General features: G+C 36.3%; 1 protein-coding gene across 1 annotated transcript; it reads right to left on the bottom strand.

Moving 5' to 3' along the window:
• Positions 1–6,113: 6,113 nt before the first annotated feature.
• Positions 6,114–19,690, bottom strand: LOC108376607 (uncharacterized). Its single transcript, XM_017632832.1, has 4 exons — positions 19,297–19,690; positions 6,945–7,148; positions 6,619–6,889; positions 6,114–6,546 (listed from the first exon to the last, which is right to left on the bottom strand). The coding sequence occupies exons 1-4, from the start codon at positions 19,382–19,384 to the stop codon at positions 6,354–6,356; spliced, it is 756 nt and encodes a 251-aa protein (XP_017488321.1). The 5' UTR covers positions 19,385–19,690; the 3' UTR covers positions 6,114–6,353.
• Between the last annotated feature and the right edge of the window lie 82 nt (positions 19,691–19,772).

The following is a 19,772-nucleotide window of genomic DNA, read 5'->3' on the forward strand; positions in this document are numbered from 1 at the left end:
ATGTAAAAAAAATTTTTTTGATTTAAGTTGTTGAAAAATAGTAATAATCTAAATCCTGGGATCCTGGGATTGTGATAACGAGATCTCGAAAATCCCGGGATCGTAAGAAAACAAAAAAATGAACATCCCTAGTATGCATGTCCATATGTACGACTAATCAGAAATAATTAAGATTTAAGTGAAAAATTTAAAGAGCAGAGTGTCATTTATGTATGTATGTATACAAAGGGTGAAATAAGCTATATTCTGTAAGAATGAGAACAGTGTTTGATTTCGTTACTAAAGTGGCCGGACTTATTCCCCCAGGCAAAATGGCTCGGACAAAATTGTCTGCAGTCTGGCCTGCTAAGTGAGAGCAAACAAAAACTAGATAAACCTTCTGAGATTGAAGACAACATCAGTTTTGGCCCCCCTGCAGCCCTCGATGCCTCCCAGTCATTGCTGAGCGAAGTATTCACCCAGTTTCTGATGCGGGCTTCGATGGCCGAACTGGTTGCGGACCGAGGAACAACTGGTCTGAGTCAGTTCTGGCCAAATGTTCAGATGTCTCATTACCAGGTACTCTCGAGTGACCTGGTACCCAGTGCAAAACAAGCTCGTTATTCGTGCGTAATAAAAAATTAATTAAAAATAATTATTCACACGTGTAGGTTTTGTGCCCTTATTTTGACCAATAGATAAGTGTTGATAGAGCATTGGAATCTAAAATTACACTTTGAGGCTTTTAAAAAGTTTTCACATACATATCTTCACTTGAAATGGAAAAACCTGTAACTAATAATTTTTATTTTTTTTGCATAAAGTGATGTGGTGAGTTGTAATTCGATGAAATGCATCATATCAATCATTTTAAATTTTTTGTAATAAGGCCTTTTGAATTTCATGTGCCGATGTTTGCAAAATGATATATAGTAGAGCAATAACAATTATTTGGGGTCCAAAATCCTCACATCATCACAAATTCTAAAAATCTTCAAATGGACGATGAAATAGTTCACCCGGTTGCACAGACTGGTTTTATCACGACCCGCCGCCCAGCCTAGCATAACCGAATTATGTAAAGCTTTAATAAAAAATAATTAACTAATGACATCAATTAAAAAAACCTTCCAGGATATAATTCCTTCTAAAGACACTTCAGCAATTCAAAAAGGTTAAACCAGTCATTGCTACATATGTATCTTCAAAAGATACGCAGACACATTTTAAAATCCACTCATTAATAAACACTTAGGCTACTATACTTACCTACTCATTTTGTAGGAGGTGGCACCTACTTGTCTGCTCCAGCGGTTTCTGAAGAATGAATGCTTATAAACAAAAACATAAGCAACTTATGCTGCCACAAAAGAAGTGCATATCCTTTAGCGTTAAATTGGTGGCTCTTGCAACAAACAAACCGGTGCACATCGTTGCTTAAGTGTGAAAATATTCACCGCATAAGTGTGCAGCTGAAGTAGCAAATGTACATGTTTTTCCATGCTGGCTGCAATGAGCAGCAGCTGCAGGACGACAGCTTTTATCCCTAATAGTCCTTTATTACACGACAGTGACGACAATAAATGGGCAGAGGAGCATGCAAAGGACGCTTGCATACGTAAATACATACGTACAAACATATGTAAATGCTTGCAAGCAACAAAAAAAACAAAAATGCTTGAAGTCATGCAACATATCCTGCTTAGTTGCCCCTTTTGCTGCTATAAAACAACAAAACAAAAATAAGGCGTGCATCTGGATTGCATCTTTTTGCAAGCCCCCAAACAAAACGTTTTGTTGCGGTTGCTGTCGACGTACTGTTATTGTTGTTTTTTGGCCAGCATATGCATAGCAAGCATGCAACCTTGCTAACTGCAGCGTACCGTGCCTTCATGCCATTGCTTTGTTTTGGTTTTTTTTGTACTCTAGTTTGCACTTCAGTGTGCCATGCGCAGGATGAGAATGCAGCACAAGGATGCGAATGAAAGTGCGATGAAGAGCTTCCGAAGTGGCAGAGGTGCTGTCTAATGCATGAATATACTCCGCACGTACGCACACACGTACATACGTATGCACATGCATTCGTGTATACAAAGGCGAAATATGTGTTGCAAGCATTGCAGTGAAAATTGCATGCCACATCAAGGACCTTCCGAGTGTGCAAGGTCAGGTATGGTGGCAGTTTGCTGGGATGTATGAATAGGCTTAGCACATATCCTGGCATTCAGAGAAGTCTGCATTGGTGTGTATGTGTGCTGTTGCATATTCATATCCTTGCACAATGTGAGTGCGCTGAATGCAAGTGCATATTCATTATTTACGCTCGAGTGGCAGCACTTATGCCCTTGATTTTTGATTTAAAAATTTCCATGCCATTATTTTTTATTATACTCCCCGCTTTTGCACTGAATTTTTTCGCACTTCCTTTACAAAAGGAGCAACAGCTTGCATTCTTATTCAGTTATCCTGCTGCATTGAGCACGCGTGCAACAAGTTGTGTTGCGCTTTTGTGGTACACTTCCATTCACTCTGACACGGACACACATACACACATGCTCATAGGATTTGTATACATATGCGCATATGTAGTATATATAGGATTCTGGAATATTTAGTTGCTTTTTGGAAAGTTAGGCAAGCTGGCCAGCCACTGCGTGGATTCGCAGAGACTATTAAGGTCCTAGCGCTACCAAATAAAGTACTATCACTTTGGACAGCTAATCACTGCGTACCAGGAGCAATGTTGGAGAGCATCGTAGTCCTCTTAGCAAGCTGGAACACCTTGTTATACCCTACCTTAGCGGCGGCTGCAATATTAGGTAGAAAACCTGCTCCCAGAAAACTAAACCGCAGTCTGCAAAGAGCAGAACCTTCGCAGAGGTTATCCTCCACTGTCTCCTCTTTCGTTCTGCATCGTCCACAGATCTTACAGAGTTTAAAGGCTTCCAATGCCACCAGTAGCCTAGCGTCTTCGCTCTTGAGGGAAATAAGAAATTTTGGGAGCTTCATGTCCTATGCTCTGCACATAATTCTGGACACCTTGTAGCTTTATGTTTTATTCCACGCCTTCAGGATCATGCAAAGGTCGAGTTCCCGTTTAATAGCGGGGAGGGAAATCGCCACCTCTTCTATTAGCATTGTTTCTGACGAAGCACTTTCTTTGGTAAGCCTATCGGCCTGCTTGTTGCCCGCGGCTCCGCTGTGCTCCGAAATCCAATACAGATATACGTCACTATTAATAATAATAATAATAGATTGGCGCTAACACATATGTTAGTGTTTGGCCGAGCTTCTCCTCCGATTTGTGGCGTGCGCCTTGATGTTGTCACACAGAGCGGAGGGATCTACAGTTTTACGCCGACTCCGAACGGCGATTGTATTTTTATGAGAAGCTGCTTTTCATGGCAGAAATACACTCGGAGGTTTGCCATTGCCTGCCGAGGGACGACCACTGTTATGAAAAAACCTTTTTTCTATATTTTTTTGCGATGTTGCTTTGACCAGGGCTTGAACCCAGGTTTTGTGGAGTGGAAGCGCGCACTGCTTACCACTACACCACAGCGTCACTACCACCACTACGTCACTATTGGTATGTAGTAAATCCAGAGCTGCACTCCGTTATATTTCTGGAGGAAGTTTGGTGCGATAGTAGCGTCTTTATCGCAGCCTTACTGACGATATAGAGATCCATCTGCTTATCTGCTAGATTGCTTTACAGTAGCTCCATCGCCCTCCTTATAGCCAATACCTAAGTCTGGAAAATGCTACAGTAGTTTGGGAGCTTAAAGGATGTGTTGAGGACGAGCTCTACGCACACAACTGCCGTCCAATGCCCTTCTCAATCTGCGATCCTTCTGTGTAGACATTCACCGAGCCAGGATTCCTCATCCTTTTACGCCAGCCTTCGGCCTCTGTGGTGGCTTTGAAGTTCCTCCCAAAATGCAGATCCGTGATCATTGAGGCACCACGGCAGCTAACTATCGCGCATTATTTCAAAATAGTTGGTGTCTTGCTTCACCTGGAGGGTCACCCCATCCAGATTAGGCTTAGACCAGTCCATAACCTTGTATTTTCTGGTGAAGAGTATCAGATATGTCTTTTTTGCGTTAATACTAAGCAACACTTCGATTGCCCAAAGATTTATCACTGGTAGTGCTTGGTTAATAGTGAGCTCAGTGTGGACAGACATTTTCCGCTTACAATGACAGAAATATCTTACGCGTATGCAGTAAGTTCGGCAAGTCGTCCATTCGGTATCCTGTTGACCACCAGCGACCAAAGTAGCATCATACCCTTGTTGACCGGGTTGGTGCTGCCATGCCTACCCCACTGTACCGAGACACTTCTGCAACTCGACACGTATCCGGTTCGAAATTGCGGGATGAACCTCTATCGTCGTCCTTCTACATAAAATGGCTTGCGTTGAGACATTGTTGAATGCCCACCTCATTTAGAGGATGACCCCTAACACGATTTCTCTGTTATCGAGAGCTGCTTCTAATCTACCTTTCATGTAGGCGTGTTGTGCCTTTGAGAGCATTTGTTCCGCTACGTTTTGTAAATTTTATTTGCAAGTTTTTAGGTATTACAATGACATTTGTAACATATATACACTTAATATATGTAAAATATAACTTAAAGATAAATTAAGGTAAGTTCAATAGCCCAATTCTGTATCGGTGACAAAAATTTGTTTACTGACAAATTTAAACTTTTTCATATTTATTTCCGTAATAAAAACTGTGACAAGAATTCTTCAGTGATACAGAATAGAGCCGTAAAGCTTATAGGAAGTTGCCCCGATTCGAATAGAAAGTGCGCTAACTGAAACAAATTATTTAAAATTACAGCCCAATGACTTAATTCTTGTTTTTAAAATGACAAATGCAATGGCATTAGTCGCCAAATAAGTGAATAGGTGTTGTCAATTATCCCATAGTCGTGAGATTGTTCGCATAAACCCAGTCCCACAAAAAGAAATCTAAAAGATAACAATTTAAATCGGTATCGTTTATTTAGTTTTAAAGAATTAGCGTATCCTCCCATTTGTAAACCTAAAGGTTTACGCCGCCTATAAGCTGCAAGTATTTTTTGTGCGAAGATTTTTCATGGAGAAAATACATTGCATTCGGAGGTTTGCCAAATGGCAGCAAAATGCTTTTTTTCATGATGGTCGCATAGACTCGGACACAAAATCATGGTATGTAGTAATAGCCAAGCCGCTCCAAAGGCTTTGGAAACCACTCGAAACTTTTCAGAAATAGTCCAGGAATGTAAGTTGAGGCTGAATTCCGTTGCTAGACGGAATGGGCTTGAACTTGTGTGCGAGCCAGGACACTATGGTGTTCAAGGTAACCAACTCAGGAGAGTCGTTGGCGATACATGTTGAGCTCATTAATAGAAAAAAAGTTGCAAAGAGTCCTGAAATTTCATCAAGGGAGTTGATCGAAAGCTTGCATTTGGAATGTTTCGCAAAAAAAAAATGACCGCTAATTTCCATTACGAACAAGAAAAAATTAAGAAACGAATAGGAAAACCGAGCGGAGTTTGCGAAACAATTTGTAAACATGCCAACCGCATTTTGGTAATAAGTAATTTGGCCCAATGAGCTGAAGAATTCAGAAAACCGTACACGGGTATGGTGTAAGCCTTCTGATCTATCTTGAAAACACTGTCAGCGGTAATACATGCGAGCGGGTCTCACAAGGTTCGGGGCTATTTTCGAAAATTTGTTGTAGGTAATTTGCTAGAAAACGAAAGAGGAATAATGGCAGCTGTTTATGTCGACGTTCTCAGCAAAAATTTGGCAACAAACGTAAAAAAATTGGATCGGAAATGTTAGAAAATTGGTCCGAACTATGCGGATCGTTTTCTTGTAATATTTCAAAACAAAAGTAGGAATACGAACTACTAACTTTAGTTTTGAATAAAAACTTTAGTTCGTTTTACGAATTGATAATTTCATTTGACGACTTTTGTTTTAGAATCTCTATATATGTATGTATTAAAAAAACTAATATATTTCGTCCGATTTCTATGTTTTTGTTATTTAGACACCTAAGGAAATATGATAATATCGAATAAATCAATACTCCCCCCTAAGTTTTGCTTGATATCTTCATGTCCACTCGAGATATTGTGTATAGCGACAAACAGAGGGATCCGCATTGTCAGTTTTATTATCGAAAATTAGGTAATCTTACAAGAATGATCTTTTACGATGATGGATGATGTTAATTAATTTTCGCAGAGAAAATGCCCACACATAAATTATATCCTATGAGCTTTGCGGTGATTTGAAATATAAAAATATAAATTAATTAAAGATAAGTAATTATAGATTAGTTTATCAGTCAAGGAGGATGGCAAATGAATTAAGCCTGACGCTTGGAACGCATTACTTTGCTCAGGCGTCTGCGTCGTCTTCTGCGCACAACATTTTCATCATACTCCTCTATTTCATCGTCGCTATCATCAATGTCCACATCAGTGGGGCGCACCGGATAGCCTTGCTCTGGCTTCACAATTTTCACGCCCTTATCGCCGAAGAGCAAGCAATCGAAGTTGCTGAGAAAGGGATGAATAATAAATTATTTCCTTCATGTCAGCTTCATTTTTACTATTCTTTTGCACACTCACCGCTCAAACAATTCGTATCCTTGAAATGAGCCCGACAAAAGCATGCAAACATGCATATTTCGACCCACAAACCAAATGTCATGGAACTGTATGCAAGCCCGCGCGAAGTTGAAACGCGGTGGACGGAAACAGAAAGGTGGCGGATTTTGGCCTGACACTTTCCGTTTGAACCACACATTATTGTTGACACGCATGCGCAGTTCGAAAGAGAATTCCTCGGGTTTATAGACCACCTCGGTGCAGCTATTCAAGCCGATCACGGATAGGAAGCCTAGAATAATACATTGGAATTATATTATTAGGTAAAATCGCAAATTGTTACTCACCCGCACAGCACTTGCATATACCCTCCTCACAGGTACAGGGTATGCGACTCACCAAATCGTTGATGGTCATATTTGGTAGAGATATTTGGCGTGATTGCTCTTCGAAAGCCAACTGATTAAGGCGGTAATTTAGTTGTCCCAATTGCTTGGCGGCTTCGTAGGCGATGTCTTCGTTGGAGTCTTCATAGCGGCGCTGTTTTCGGGCTAAAGATTTGGATTAAATGCTAGAGAATTGTGATCTGATGCATTGGGAAATGATATTTTGTGATTTGAGGAGGAGAATTTTATAAGCTTATATACTCATAGAGCTCCCACTGAGCGCCTGCAGTGGAATTCTGACTAATTTTCGCCGCCAAAATTCTGTAAAAAGCAGTGGAGACTGAAAGTATACAACATGAAAAAGTAAGAGATGCAAAGCGTAATCAGCCAAAACTGAAAGCCGTGGAACTACATGTTGCATGGTTCTAGGCGCACCTGCTATTCTTTTGGAGATTTTTGGCAATGAAAATTAGTAATAGCGATTTTCAAGCTGAATACCAACATTTGCTATCGCTAATTTTGATCACCAAAAATCTTCAAACTAATAGCAGGCGCCCCTAACAACACGCAACATCTTGCTGCATGCATGATTGCGCATTGCATATGATAATCTTCCATGTTGAATACTTTTAGGCCCTACTGCTTTTCTTTTGGACAATTTTAGGTACGAAACTTAAGCGTAGCGATTGTCAGAATTCCACTGCTGGAAGCCACAATGCCAACTATTTTATGATTTTGATGCCTAATTTTTTTCAATCATGACAAATGTAAATAATTAATGTATTAAACAAAAAAAAAGCCAGATTGTTTTTTTTTTTAGGTTTGCTAAAATACCATTTTAAAATTAACAGGTTATATAGAGACCCAAAGAGATTTACCATGCAAAAGATAAAGTGTGGTTTGTATGGTTAAAATAACGAGAACGGGAAGATGTAAATTTAGCTTACCTTTATTGTTATATATATACTAGGGAGTTCGTAAATTCGCCTTTTTTCCAAAGCTGGATTTCGAGTCATTCGAAAAATTGTAGTTTGAAAAAAAAAGTTCCCGATTTTGAAATTAAAAAAAAACTAGATAAACCAGTTACATTGTTTTCATACAGTGAAAATGCTTATGTTGGTATGAGATCACGACCAAAGATTACAATAAACTATTTACGGTAAAGAGAGGTTTTATGTAGAAAAAAGCAAAGCAGAATTTTTTTTTTGGATCAAAAGTAAAACAAATACAAATTACTGAAAAATTCACTTTTGGTTTTATTTTACGGCCGTTGTGGTCTGGTGGTTAGCAGTGCGCGCTACCATTCTGCCGTTACTGGGTTCAAGCCCACGTTCCGACTAACATAATAAGAATATGTTTTTAGGTCGCTCCTAGGCAAGCAATGGCAAACCTCCGAGAGTATTTCTGCCATGCAAAGGGCTTCCCAAAAAACACAATTGCCGTTCGGAGTCGGCGTAAAGCTGTAGATCCGTCCTCTTTGTGTGACAACATCAACGCGCCCGCTGCAAATTATAATTTTTGATATTTTATTCTTATTTTTCTGACTTTTTCGGATTTGAGTTGTGCTCTTGCCGCCGTGGTCGAGTGCTTAGGTGCCTACTGCCACTCGGTAGGTCCATGATTCCATTTCTGGTCCCAGCCAAGCAGCAAACAAAGTTTTTTTTTCAAATGGCGGTCGCACCTCGGCAGACAATGACCAACCACCATAAAAATGCTTCTTCGGAGATGGAGCAAAAGTTGAAATTTATGTCTCAACATCAAGACGCAGAAGAAGAAATGAAGGAGAAGCTCGAGCGAAAAACGTATAAGCTCCCAACATTTATTTATTGTAATCAAATATACATACATATGTTGAACATCAACAAATAACCTTGGATATAATTTTTTAGTGATTTCCTTTAAATTGAAGAAGTTAAGATTTGTGTTAAAAAAAACGGGTTTACTCGATGAAAAATCCGGTTTACTCGATTTCTGAAATATCATGACTTAAAAAAAACCGCCTATAGATATAAAAAAACGGTGGAAACCGGTTTAAAAATCGAGTCAATTACCCTAATACATACATATGTTACTGGCCGAACCGATTTTCGGATAAATTTGTTTTTCGGAAATATGTTGAATGCAACAATACTGCGAACTGCCTAGCCGGAGTTATTCTGAGGAGGGATATTTTTTTGAAGGGCACAGAAGCCTAAATATTCATACTGGAATCTACTACTTAAGCTTAAGCTTAATTGGTTTCTCCTATCACCTAACCGATTTATCTTATCGCATGTAAGTAGAACTAGTTTAGCCTAGGCAAAACCACACACAAATTAGTGCCCAAAAACAAATCTCAGAAAGCTTTCCTTTGGATGCAATATAAAAAGGAAAGACTCATTTTAGCATTGTTTGGCAATTTTCCTTTCGCTCATTTAATGTTTTATAATGTTTTATGAAATTGTAATTTTAGCAGCTGTTGAATTTCGTTTTTTTTTGTGGTGCAAGCTGTTCCTAATTTTCTCCATACAAAAAAATTGTCGAAAATACATTGTATGGAAAAAATGCGCGAACAAAAATTGCCTAAAATCAACGGTAGATCCTAGCTACTTCAAATCTGCACTTTATTATACTAAAATTTAATGGGCTACAAAAACTGATAATTTCTAAAAACATTTGTTAAAATTTGTCCAAAGTTTTAAATTTTGATTTGCATTTTTTTTAGATTGTAAACTATGCTTTCATTATAAAATAATAAACATTTTATAAAAAAAAGAAAATTAGCCAAAACTTCCTAAAATGTATTTTCCATATTTACATTCTTGCCACCGTATGTTATTCGCGTTACGATTGATTTGAAGTCTGCCCTAAAAGAGACATTTCAGTGTGGATTTTTTTAATTTTAATGCTAATTAAATATCGAAAAATGCGAACAAAATCTAGAAAAAGTTGTCATTCAAAATTATTTCTATATTAATCATTACACACCAAGAAAAGTACCCACAGACCCAAGGAAAAATGTTCCTACGAATACATACTTTTTTTTATTGACAGGAACGAGGTCAAGTAGGTCAGCTTCCAGAAATATCAAAGCCGCAACTGGGATCCTTACTTCAGGAATCTGCGTTCAGCTCTCCCATTGGCACTTGAAGAGAAGTCGACTCTATCCGAGAGCTTGGTTCAGAAAGTCAGCGGAGCTCTTTGATCGCGGGGCGTTGAACAGCCGTTTCTTTAATAGAGCCTGCAGGACCAGGTATTTTGGCGAACCATCTACGAAAGCGTAGAGCGTTGTCATGTAACCTCCATATTGAATTGCTGAAGCTTTACTTCGATATATATTTTCCATGCAACCCAGTCCCAGGAGAAGCCTCCCGTTTCGAAACTGAGGATTGCGGCACCGCTTGATGGACCTACTACCAACCAACCAACCAGCGAGTACCGACTTCAATATATTTGTCCATTTTTAATAGACTTTGAAGGTGGGACACTTAGGACAACTCGCATCTAGTACTTAATGCCAAACTCAACATTGCGCTCGTCAACATTGTAGATAAGGCTGTGGTCAGACTAAAGCGCACTGAGTGCTTTACTGACTGTGGATCTCGATGCTGCAGTGTTCTTGGGGCTTCCACTTTATTCCTGACGCCATAGGTCACTGTGTGGTCACCAATGAGCTTTTTCTCCACTCACAACCCTCCAAGGGTTGAGAAGACTGGGGTTAAAAGCTAAAAAGAGGCGCTGGCTAACTTCTACGTATTTAAGTCGAAGCTTGTCAGAAGAGTTGGTGAAGAGGGAAGCTGCCACTAAGAAATTAGTCGACTGGCTGCTCAATTACGTGATGTCCGATCGGTAATCAGTGCTATGGGCTTGGTCATGCTGCGATCAAAGCTAGTAGGAAAATGCATGGCTTCTCATTTAGTTATATAATAATATAATATTTTGGTACTTAAATTTTTGCTAAGTGTTTGGCCGAGCTTCTCCTTCCATTTGTGATGTGCATTCAAACGACAAATGGATTTTTGGAGAAGATTTTTCATGGCTGGAAGGTTTGCCATTACCTACCGAGGGGCAACGACTGTTAGAAACACCTTTTCTAATTTAGATGTTGCTCAGGTCAGGGGTCAATTTTGTTTATTTCCTTGTCACGAAATTTTTTATTACGACCAAATCCTCTCCAAGTAAGCTTTCAAGTAACGGAGATAACCGCTTCGGGTATTTATAAAATTTTTTTGACTCAGTCTAATGCAAAATATAGATAAACCTGTCTAAGTATTGTACCGGTAGGTTAAAAAATTAAATGTAACTACATGCTGTGCACACTGTTGATACATATGTTTGTACATTAGACCGGGTTGATGACAATTCAAAGCAAAAAAGTTTGCGTTTTCAATGTTGGTCGCGTGTGCATTCAAAAATATATAACAGCGATATGTTCACTTTTCCAATTTCCTTTCGGCCAAGTTGAATAACCAATTTTGACATATTTATCGACTTCGTTGATTGGTACGTAGGCACATAAAAGTGGCCGGTAAATATTAGTTTACTAAATAAGTCTACGTACAAAAATTATTATCTCATAAGTTTAACAATGTCTTCTATTTGGCCCAAAGTCAGTCTTTTGCAATTACATATTTATTTATAGGAATTTCGCCACTAAATTTTCGTTCCAATCTCATGAAAGTAAATGATATAAATCAATACATATTTTAGTATTTACACGAGTATTTCGGCGAATGAAAATTAAAAATTTGATAAGTACATAAATAGAAAAGGGTTGGATTTTAAAAATTTTTTCCCCGCGACCCAGCCTAATGTTCCCACAAAACTATGTACATGCATATACTCATACATCATACATTTAATTTGCATCTTGAACTCACTTTCTTTGAAAACTTAACGATCGTAAAGACTTCTTAATTCTTTTATGAGCCTCATTAACAAGCTATTATACTAAGAATAGTTAACAGTTTTGCGGTATGCATACATATGTATGTTTTGTACTCTGCCCATATGTAGAAGCAATTGCGTAAAGACCATAGTTGTAAATCAAGCTGACAGACGTGTTCAATTACAAGCTAACATTGTATATAAAATTTGCAAAACCATGTACATTGTACATTGGGGTGGTCCAAAAATGCATGTGAAAAAGAAAAGTCGGAATTTTAATGCTCTCACCCCCGTTTTTTATTTTGAAGCGAAAAATATTTGTAGGTTGCCCAAAGCGCTCAATGTTTTCCATGTATTTTATATGAAACAAAACAACTTTTCGTAGACATGGTATAGAATTCTTGAAAATCAATATTTTTCGATCGGAAGACTTTTGTTTCTCTTCAGTAGACTTTCAACATTAATACCTGATTGCTTATTTTACCATTTTTTATGGGTCCCTCATTACCTTTGTCCTATAAAAATAATTAATATTAAAAACTGTAAATAAAGAATTGGGTATTATTATTGGAAGTCTCCCGAAGAGAAAGTTTTCCGATCGAAAAATATTCATTTTCAAGAATACTATACCATTTCTACGAAAAAAGGGTTTTTTTCCCCATATAAAATACAAACAAAACTTTGAGCGCTTCTAAATATTTTTTCATTTCAAAATAAAAACACAGGGTTAAAATTTTTTCGGCATAGAACAATACAAGGGGCTGAGAGCATTCCAATTCTGACTTTACTTTTTTTGGACCACCCTATTGTACATAGTACTAACGATTCTAACGATTGGTTTGGAACAGGTTCGCAAACTTGCATACATGTGTATACATATTTGCATTTGCATGTTGAAGTAGGAAAAACACTTTTCCATTTCGTACACTTTCTAAAAGAAATGAGGAAAATTTTCCATGTATTTTATAATCGTAACAATACTTTGTAAATAAACATTTATATTTGTCCGTGATTTTTTAATGAAGAATCGGAGATATTGGGGATGTTCTTTTATGGGTATGGGAACGTTTTTTGCAGTACAGCAGAATAGACAGGGCTACGGTAATAGCAAAAATATGATTAATTATGCTTTAAATAAATCTGTGTGAAATGTGAAAATTTTTGGTCAATATCCTAGGCTAGCCCATGTCCACCAAAGTTCAAGTATTAAAAAAAAAATGTTTTAGCTAACTTCGATTTTCTACAAAAAAGGTCCATATACCATGTATGTAGGACTAATACTTTCGAAGATTATTGCAATTTTAGTAAAAAAAATNTATTTTTTTTATTTTTTTTGTCATATTTTTGCTATTACCAATCAAAATTCTAAAAAAGCGGATTTTCGGCCCACGCTAAAGTGCCATCGTTAATTTTTTTTTCAAACAGATGGCAACCCTAATAAAAAATATTTTCAAACATAAGTTTTCTTAAAAGTCTTTCGTTTTAGGAACATTTTTCACTATTTCACTGGACATGTGTATAATTTAAATAAATTCTAGTTTTCAAACTGGTGGAAACCTTCTTTAAAAGCATTTTCAAACTAAAACCTTTTTAATCTCTTTCGTCTGATATTGTTATACATTCATATTTCAATTAACTGTTGAATAAAATAAAATTTGATTTTTAAACACGTGGCAACTCTCTCAAATGCAGTTCAGAAATAAATCCACTTCAAACCCTTCTCGATTGATAGCCATTTCTTAATAATTTGACTTGTTAAATAACATAAATTTAACTTTTCCAAAAGGTGCCAACTCTATTCAAACACAAAAAAATTAAAATGTCAAACTAAATATTTCGTAGCACTCTCTCATTTGGCACCCATATTTCATATAACTTGAACATAAATTAACCAAATTCGACTTTTCAAACAGGTGGCAACCTTCTTAAAAATATTTTCCACTACTACCTTCTTAAACCTCTTTCGGACTGGTACCAATATGGTGAAACATATGCTACGGGATGGACTAAAGAAAGAACTCTAGCTGTAACTAATTTTTCAACTTACATACATTTCAGGTTTCTTTCAAACTTAATTTAATATAACAAAGTAATATATAGAGATACATACATATATATGTATATAGATTTGGGAACGGTAGAAAATTCTGCTTTTCAAAAATTATTCGGTTGAAAATTTTGGAAAAAATTTGAAAAAATTCTTTGCAGTTAGAATTATATCGGGCCAAAATTCTGTATTTTAAAATTCTGTAAGAACAAAATGATGTAGAATTAAAATTCTGGAAAGTAAGGTTCTGGATTTAAATCTATTTTGGGCAAAAATGTTGTATTATTTACAAGCTTTTATTTAACTTTGTGTTCTGGAATTTCGCAATCAATGACGCAGTTCAGGATCTTGGGCATATGTTCTTGCATTTGCATATTCGATGCATTTGTAAATTTACAACAATAAAACACAAACGGTTGCAATGGTAGCAACCAAAAAATTTGCAAGCAGCGATAATATTTCACCGAAGTCCAGATGAGCTATAGGTACGGTGACCATATTTATGAGAGCCGAATACGGGACAAAAATAATTTTACAAATTTCTTCCACACTGTTTTCCCTGAAACAGTATCCTTATCGTAACATAACAAATATGTAGGATAATTTCTCGATATTTTTACCCCGTAAAATTTGTTAAACAAATTCGTTAAATTTTAGTATAATAATGTGCAAGTTTAAGTCGGTAAGGCTTACCGCGAATTTTTGGCATTTTTTTTGTTTGACGGTGTTACGCATTTTTTCATACAAAGTATGTATGTTCGACCTTTTTTCTTGAAAGAGAGGCAAGCAGCACTTTCCACTCGCACTTTATTATACTCAATTCTAATGAGTTACAGAACTGCAAACTAAATTTTTTCTAAAGATTATAATTAAAAAGTTTGAAATTTTAGTGAAGCATTGCGGAATTAATTTTTATAGTTTTTTACACAAAGTTGGAAATTTGGTATTATATGGTTTTTGNATGTGTTCTGGAATTTCGAAATCAATGACGCAGTTCAGGATCTTCTTGAATTTGCATATTCGATGCATTTGTAAATTTACAACAATAAAACACAAACGGTTGCAATGGTAGCAAACAAAAAAATTTGCAAGCAGCCCTAATATTTCACCAAAGTCCAGATGAGCTATAGGCACGGTGACCATATTTATGAGAGCCGAATACGGGACAAAAAATAATTTTACAAATTTCTTCCACACTGTTTCCCTGAAACAGTATCCTTATCGTAACATAACAAATTTGTAGGATAATTTCTCGATATTTTTACCCCGTAAAATTTGTTAAACAAATTCGTTAAAATTTAGTATAATAATGTGCAAGTTTAAGTCGGTAAGGCTTACCGCGAATTTTTGGCATTTTTTTTTTGACGGTGTTACGCATTCTTTCATACAAAGTATGTATGTTCGATATATATATATTTTTTCTAAAGATTATAATTAAAAAGTTTGAAATTTTAGTGAAACATTGCGGAATTAACTTTTATAGTTTTTTACACAAAGTTGGAAATTTGGTATTATATGGTTTTTGTTAGGAAAAGAGCTTTACTTTCATGTATTGTACTGTATCTGTTCCTCGATTCGAATCACAGGCATTCAGATTAGAAAATAATAAATGTTTTTAAAGAAAATTACGATTATATACCAACATCACTTAAAACTCGTTCATAGGCATGCCATTTTAATGAGCTGTTAAGGCGTCGGAACACCGAATACGGGACAAACACAGGACATTAAAAGAAATACAGAACATTTGATAAATTACCAGGACAATGGGTCAAAAAAGAGGACTGTCCCATATAATACAGGACGGATGGTCACCGTAGTATATTTTGCGATATTTTTTGGCCATTTTGAATTGTCATGAGCTAAGCTTTCGCATAAGCCAACTCGCCTTTCAAATCATTGATAAGTTTATCAAGCCGATTCTGAACAGAAATTCCCCGGCAGTTTTCTCTCCTTTTCCTTTCCTCCTATCATAAATAAAAATTCTCCGAATATCTTTTAAATTAAATGGCGGAGTTGAGCTCTCAAAAAAGTGTCAAACAGCTTTTTCGAAGTTCGAATTTACTCCTCCCAAGTTTTCGGAGAAAATGCTACTCCTGGGAGTTAATTATTGGGGGATATCTTTCTTGGGAGAAGAAAATTCATGGAGAACAAACTCCCCGGGATTATTAAGAATTGGCCAGTATATAACTCTGAATTTCATTTCCCAACGATGCCAAGCTTCAACATTGTTTTGTGTTTTAGAAACAGGGANGTATATTTTGGGATATTTTTTGGCCATTTTGAATTGTCATGAGCTAAGCTTTCGCATAAGCCAACTCGCCTTTCAAATCATTGATAAGTTTATCAAGCCGATTCTGAACAGAAATTCCCCGGCAGTTTTCTCTCCTTTTCCTTTCCTCCTATCATAAATAAAAATTCTCCGAATATCTTTTAAATTAAATGGCGGAGTTGAGCTCTCAAAAAAGTGTCAAACAGCTTTTTCGAAGTTCGAATTTACTCCTCCCAAGTTTTCGGAGAAAATGCTACTCCTGGGAGTTAATTATTGGGGGATATCTTTCTTGGGAGAAGAAAATTCATGGAGAACAAACTCCCCGGGATTATTAAGAATTGGCCAGTATATAACTCTGAATTTCATTTCCCAACGATGCCAAGCTTCAACATTGTTTTGTGTTTTAGAAACAGGGAAACTTGTTAACTCATCGTGCACTGACCAAAATTTTGGTGAACATTCTGTCTAAAATTTGTCTTCAAATAAATATACATTACGTACGAATATTTTTTTCCAACCACAAAGAAAAATTTCTTGTATGAACATACATCTTCATAAGTGTTATAAAACCATTGCAGTAGTCAGAGATTTCATCGTGCCATATTTCTGAAACAATTTGTAAACAAAATTATAAATTTGAACTGTCTCTAGAACCATTATTAATAATAATATAATAATAGATAGGCGCTTACACATATGTTAGTGTTTGGCCGAGCTTCTCCTCCTATTTGTGATGTGCGGCCTTGATATTGTCACACAAGGGGGAGGGACATACAGTTTGACGCCAACTCCGAACGGCTTTTTATGAGAAGCTGTTTTTCATGGCAGAAATACACTCAGAGGTTTGCCATTGCCTGCCTTATATCTAATTTTTTTTGCGTTGTTGCTTTGCAAACAGAAAAAAAAATAAAAAAAAACAAATGTTTGCAAAAGTTATGCGAAATTCAAAATTTCATTATTTTTCCAGTCTTTCAAGTTAATTTTTTTAATATCTCAAAAACTATTATTGCTACAATAAACATCTTGGTCTCCCAAACTCAAAAAATCATATCTTTTAAAACCAAAAACACCTCCGTGAAAATTTTAGAATCTTTCAAGAACATGCAGAGGTATGTACCAGCAAAAAAAATTTAGCTCAAGAAAATATTTTTGATTTATGAAATTTTAAAAATTTAGCAATTTTGCAATTTTTTGATTTTTTTTTCAATTAATTTTTTTTAATACATATATTTTTGTAGCCCCTAGTATCCTCTTTAAAATGAGTCCGCTTTTGCAGCTGTAATATTTTTTGAGATATTCAAAATATTAACTGGAAAAACTGGAAAAATAGTGAATTTTTGAATTTCGCATTACTTTTGCAAAATTTTTATTTATTTTTTCTGTTAGTGGAACTTCATTGTAGGTTGAAAAAAAACTTCTGATCAAATTTCACCCAAATCGAAAGGCGTCGAGTCCAACCATTTATCGATTTGACACGGAATTACCCATATAAATATATCGTTGACGATATTTATCTTTATTTGCTTTACGCACTTTTTGTATGTATCCATATGGCTTTCCGATTTTTCCATACAGAATTTTACATTACAGAATTGGCTCTAATGAAACCAAGCAATTTCGGGTAACGACAGGATTCGTCTGATCTAATCCGCAAGGTGTTGATATGGCCAGCAGTTTTGTAATGGCTGTTATGAAACTTAGTAATACTAGTAGTTGTAATAGATCTGTTATGAAATTTAGGTTTGCCTTTTGAAGGGTGACTAGTTAGTTCCCTAGATTGCTTGGTGTCTTCTCAAAATGTGCGGTGCTTATGACTGATCGAATACCTTCTTCTTAGTCACCGTCACTTTTTACAAAATATTTCTCCCATAAACATCTTAGTTTCCAAGATATTTGTTTATATTTATTAGTAAAGATTATATAATTTACAACCCAAACTCTTAAGGATTAATATCTATTCACCATAACCAAGTCTACTGCTAGGAAAATAAAACACAGTCTTACAAATACTACGAACTTAAGTATCACATTTTATTCGTTTTTATAATACAGGTAAATACGTATTTAAGCATGTTTGTTGACCAATGACTTACAAGTTTATCTTTTTAGAGCCTAGACTGGCGCCAGAATAATAGTTTCCCGTTGAGATAACCACTTTTGGCGTAAGGAAGATTTCCTTAACTGAGATACATTTTAGCAGTGTCTGGATTGGTTGTCTGGATCCTGCCTGGAGTAACCAATCCTGTTGTTGGCAGCCATGACAAGCTCTGACAAGTGACAGCCAGTATTGGGTATTTTCACCAAAGCTAAACTTTTTGGACCAGAGGTAAGACTGGTTGTAGCATACAAGAATTCATCAGAGATTTATATTTCTGGAGCTGGGGAGATTCTCTCGAAAAAAGTTATCTCTCTTAGTTACCAGACTGGCTCTAGCACTCAACACCTTGACTTGGACAACTGATCCTGGTGCTGGCTAGATATTTCTGACATTGATTTACTTGTTATCATCAGGACAAGCACTGGCAAGCTTCGACAGTTCATTAGACGGAAGCTGTCCAGAATAATTGGAGGCCCTATCTCAAAAAACTTTTCAAGAACGTCCTATCTCAGAATTCGGTTCAAAAGCGCCCTATCTAACGTCAAAATGTATTGAAAATGTGCTGATAAATATAGGGCGTTTTTGAAACGAAATCTGAAATAGGGCGTTCTTGAAATAGGGCATTTTCGAATTGGCGGACGAGATAGGTCGATCTTCCACTCAGCAGTCGATATAAACTTAATTCATTCCAATTCGGACTTAATAAAAATATTAATATAATTATTAGAGTCAATTGTAAATTTTAAGCTAAAACTTAAAGCTCGAAAATACTTAAAACTAAATACATCACACAAATATTTATTAGTCACTACGTCACAGTCTACAAATTATTCGCAAATATTTACACAAAAAGAAATGTGTTAGCAAACAAGAACCAAAGTCGACCATAAAATAAAATCGAAAGTCTGTACCCACGAAACTTACGTTAAGCAAATATTTACAAAGCGATAATAGAGCGGCATCGCATAGGGATTTACGAAATTCATTAGTAAATAATACAAATAAGACATAATATAGGAATTTGTCTTACAGCCAGTGGGATCGGAGCGTACAACGGCGAGCAGCGAGGCGACGCAGAATATGTAAAAGATGAGACGGGGATATGCAGTTGAAGGCATTTTGGCGCGTTGGATGCAGCTATCAATTTTTATATCAAATTTATTTATGGTAAATTTCCACTTCGCCAACAAATTTCACTTTTTAAAGAGTTTATCAGTTTGTGTTTTATGTTCGCGAAGCAACTTGCAAATTAATTTCAAGCATTACACATATTTTACGAGCAAATATTTGGCGGTAAATTCAGCTCAGTTCAATTTAATTGTTAATAAAAATCACAAGAAAGCTATAAATCAGCGAAAAAGTGATCAGCAAGCCATACGAGACGAGTGTCAACTTTCGCTTTTGATAAGCTATCGATTGGTCGATGCTTGATTTACTGCAAGCGGCCGCGCATGCGCAATCGTCAGGAAAGTATGTACGAGTATGTTAATTAAAACTGTCAAGCGC

Source organism: Rhagoletis zephyria, unplaced genomic scaffold, assembly GCF_001687245.7.
Source record: "Rhagoletis zephyria isolate East Lansing unplaced genomic scaffold, Rhagoletis_zephyria_1.1 Rzeph_scaffold_10712, whole genome shotgun sequence".
NCBI lineage: Eukaryota > Metazoa > Arthropoda > Insecta > Diptera > Tephritidae > Rhagoletis > Rhagoletis zephyria.

Bases quoted from the DNA above. Each gene is read 5' to 3' on its own strand.
- LOC108376607 (XM_017632832.1), bottom strand. From the start codon at position 19,384: ATGCCTTCAACTGCATATCCCCGTCTCATCTTTTACATATTCTGCGTC. The intron at 7,149-19,296 runs GTAAGACAAATT...CCAAATCTTTAG, and splicing joins ACGCTCCGATCCCACTGGCT to CCCGAAAACAGCGCCGCTAT. The intron at 6,547-6,618 runs GTGAGTGTGCAA...TCCCTTTCTCAG, and splicing joins GGATACGAATTGTTTGAGCG to CAACTTCGATTGCTTGCTCT.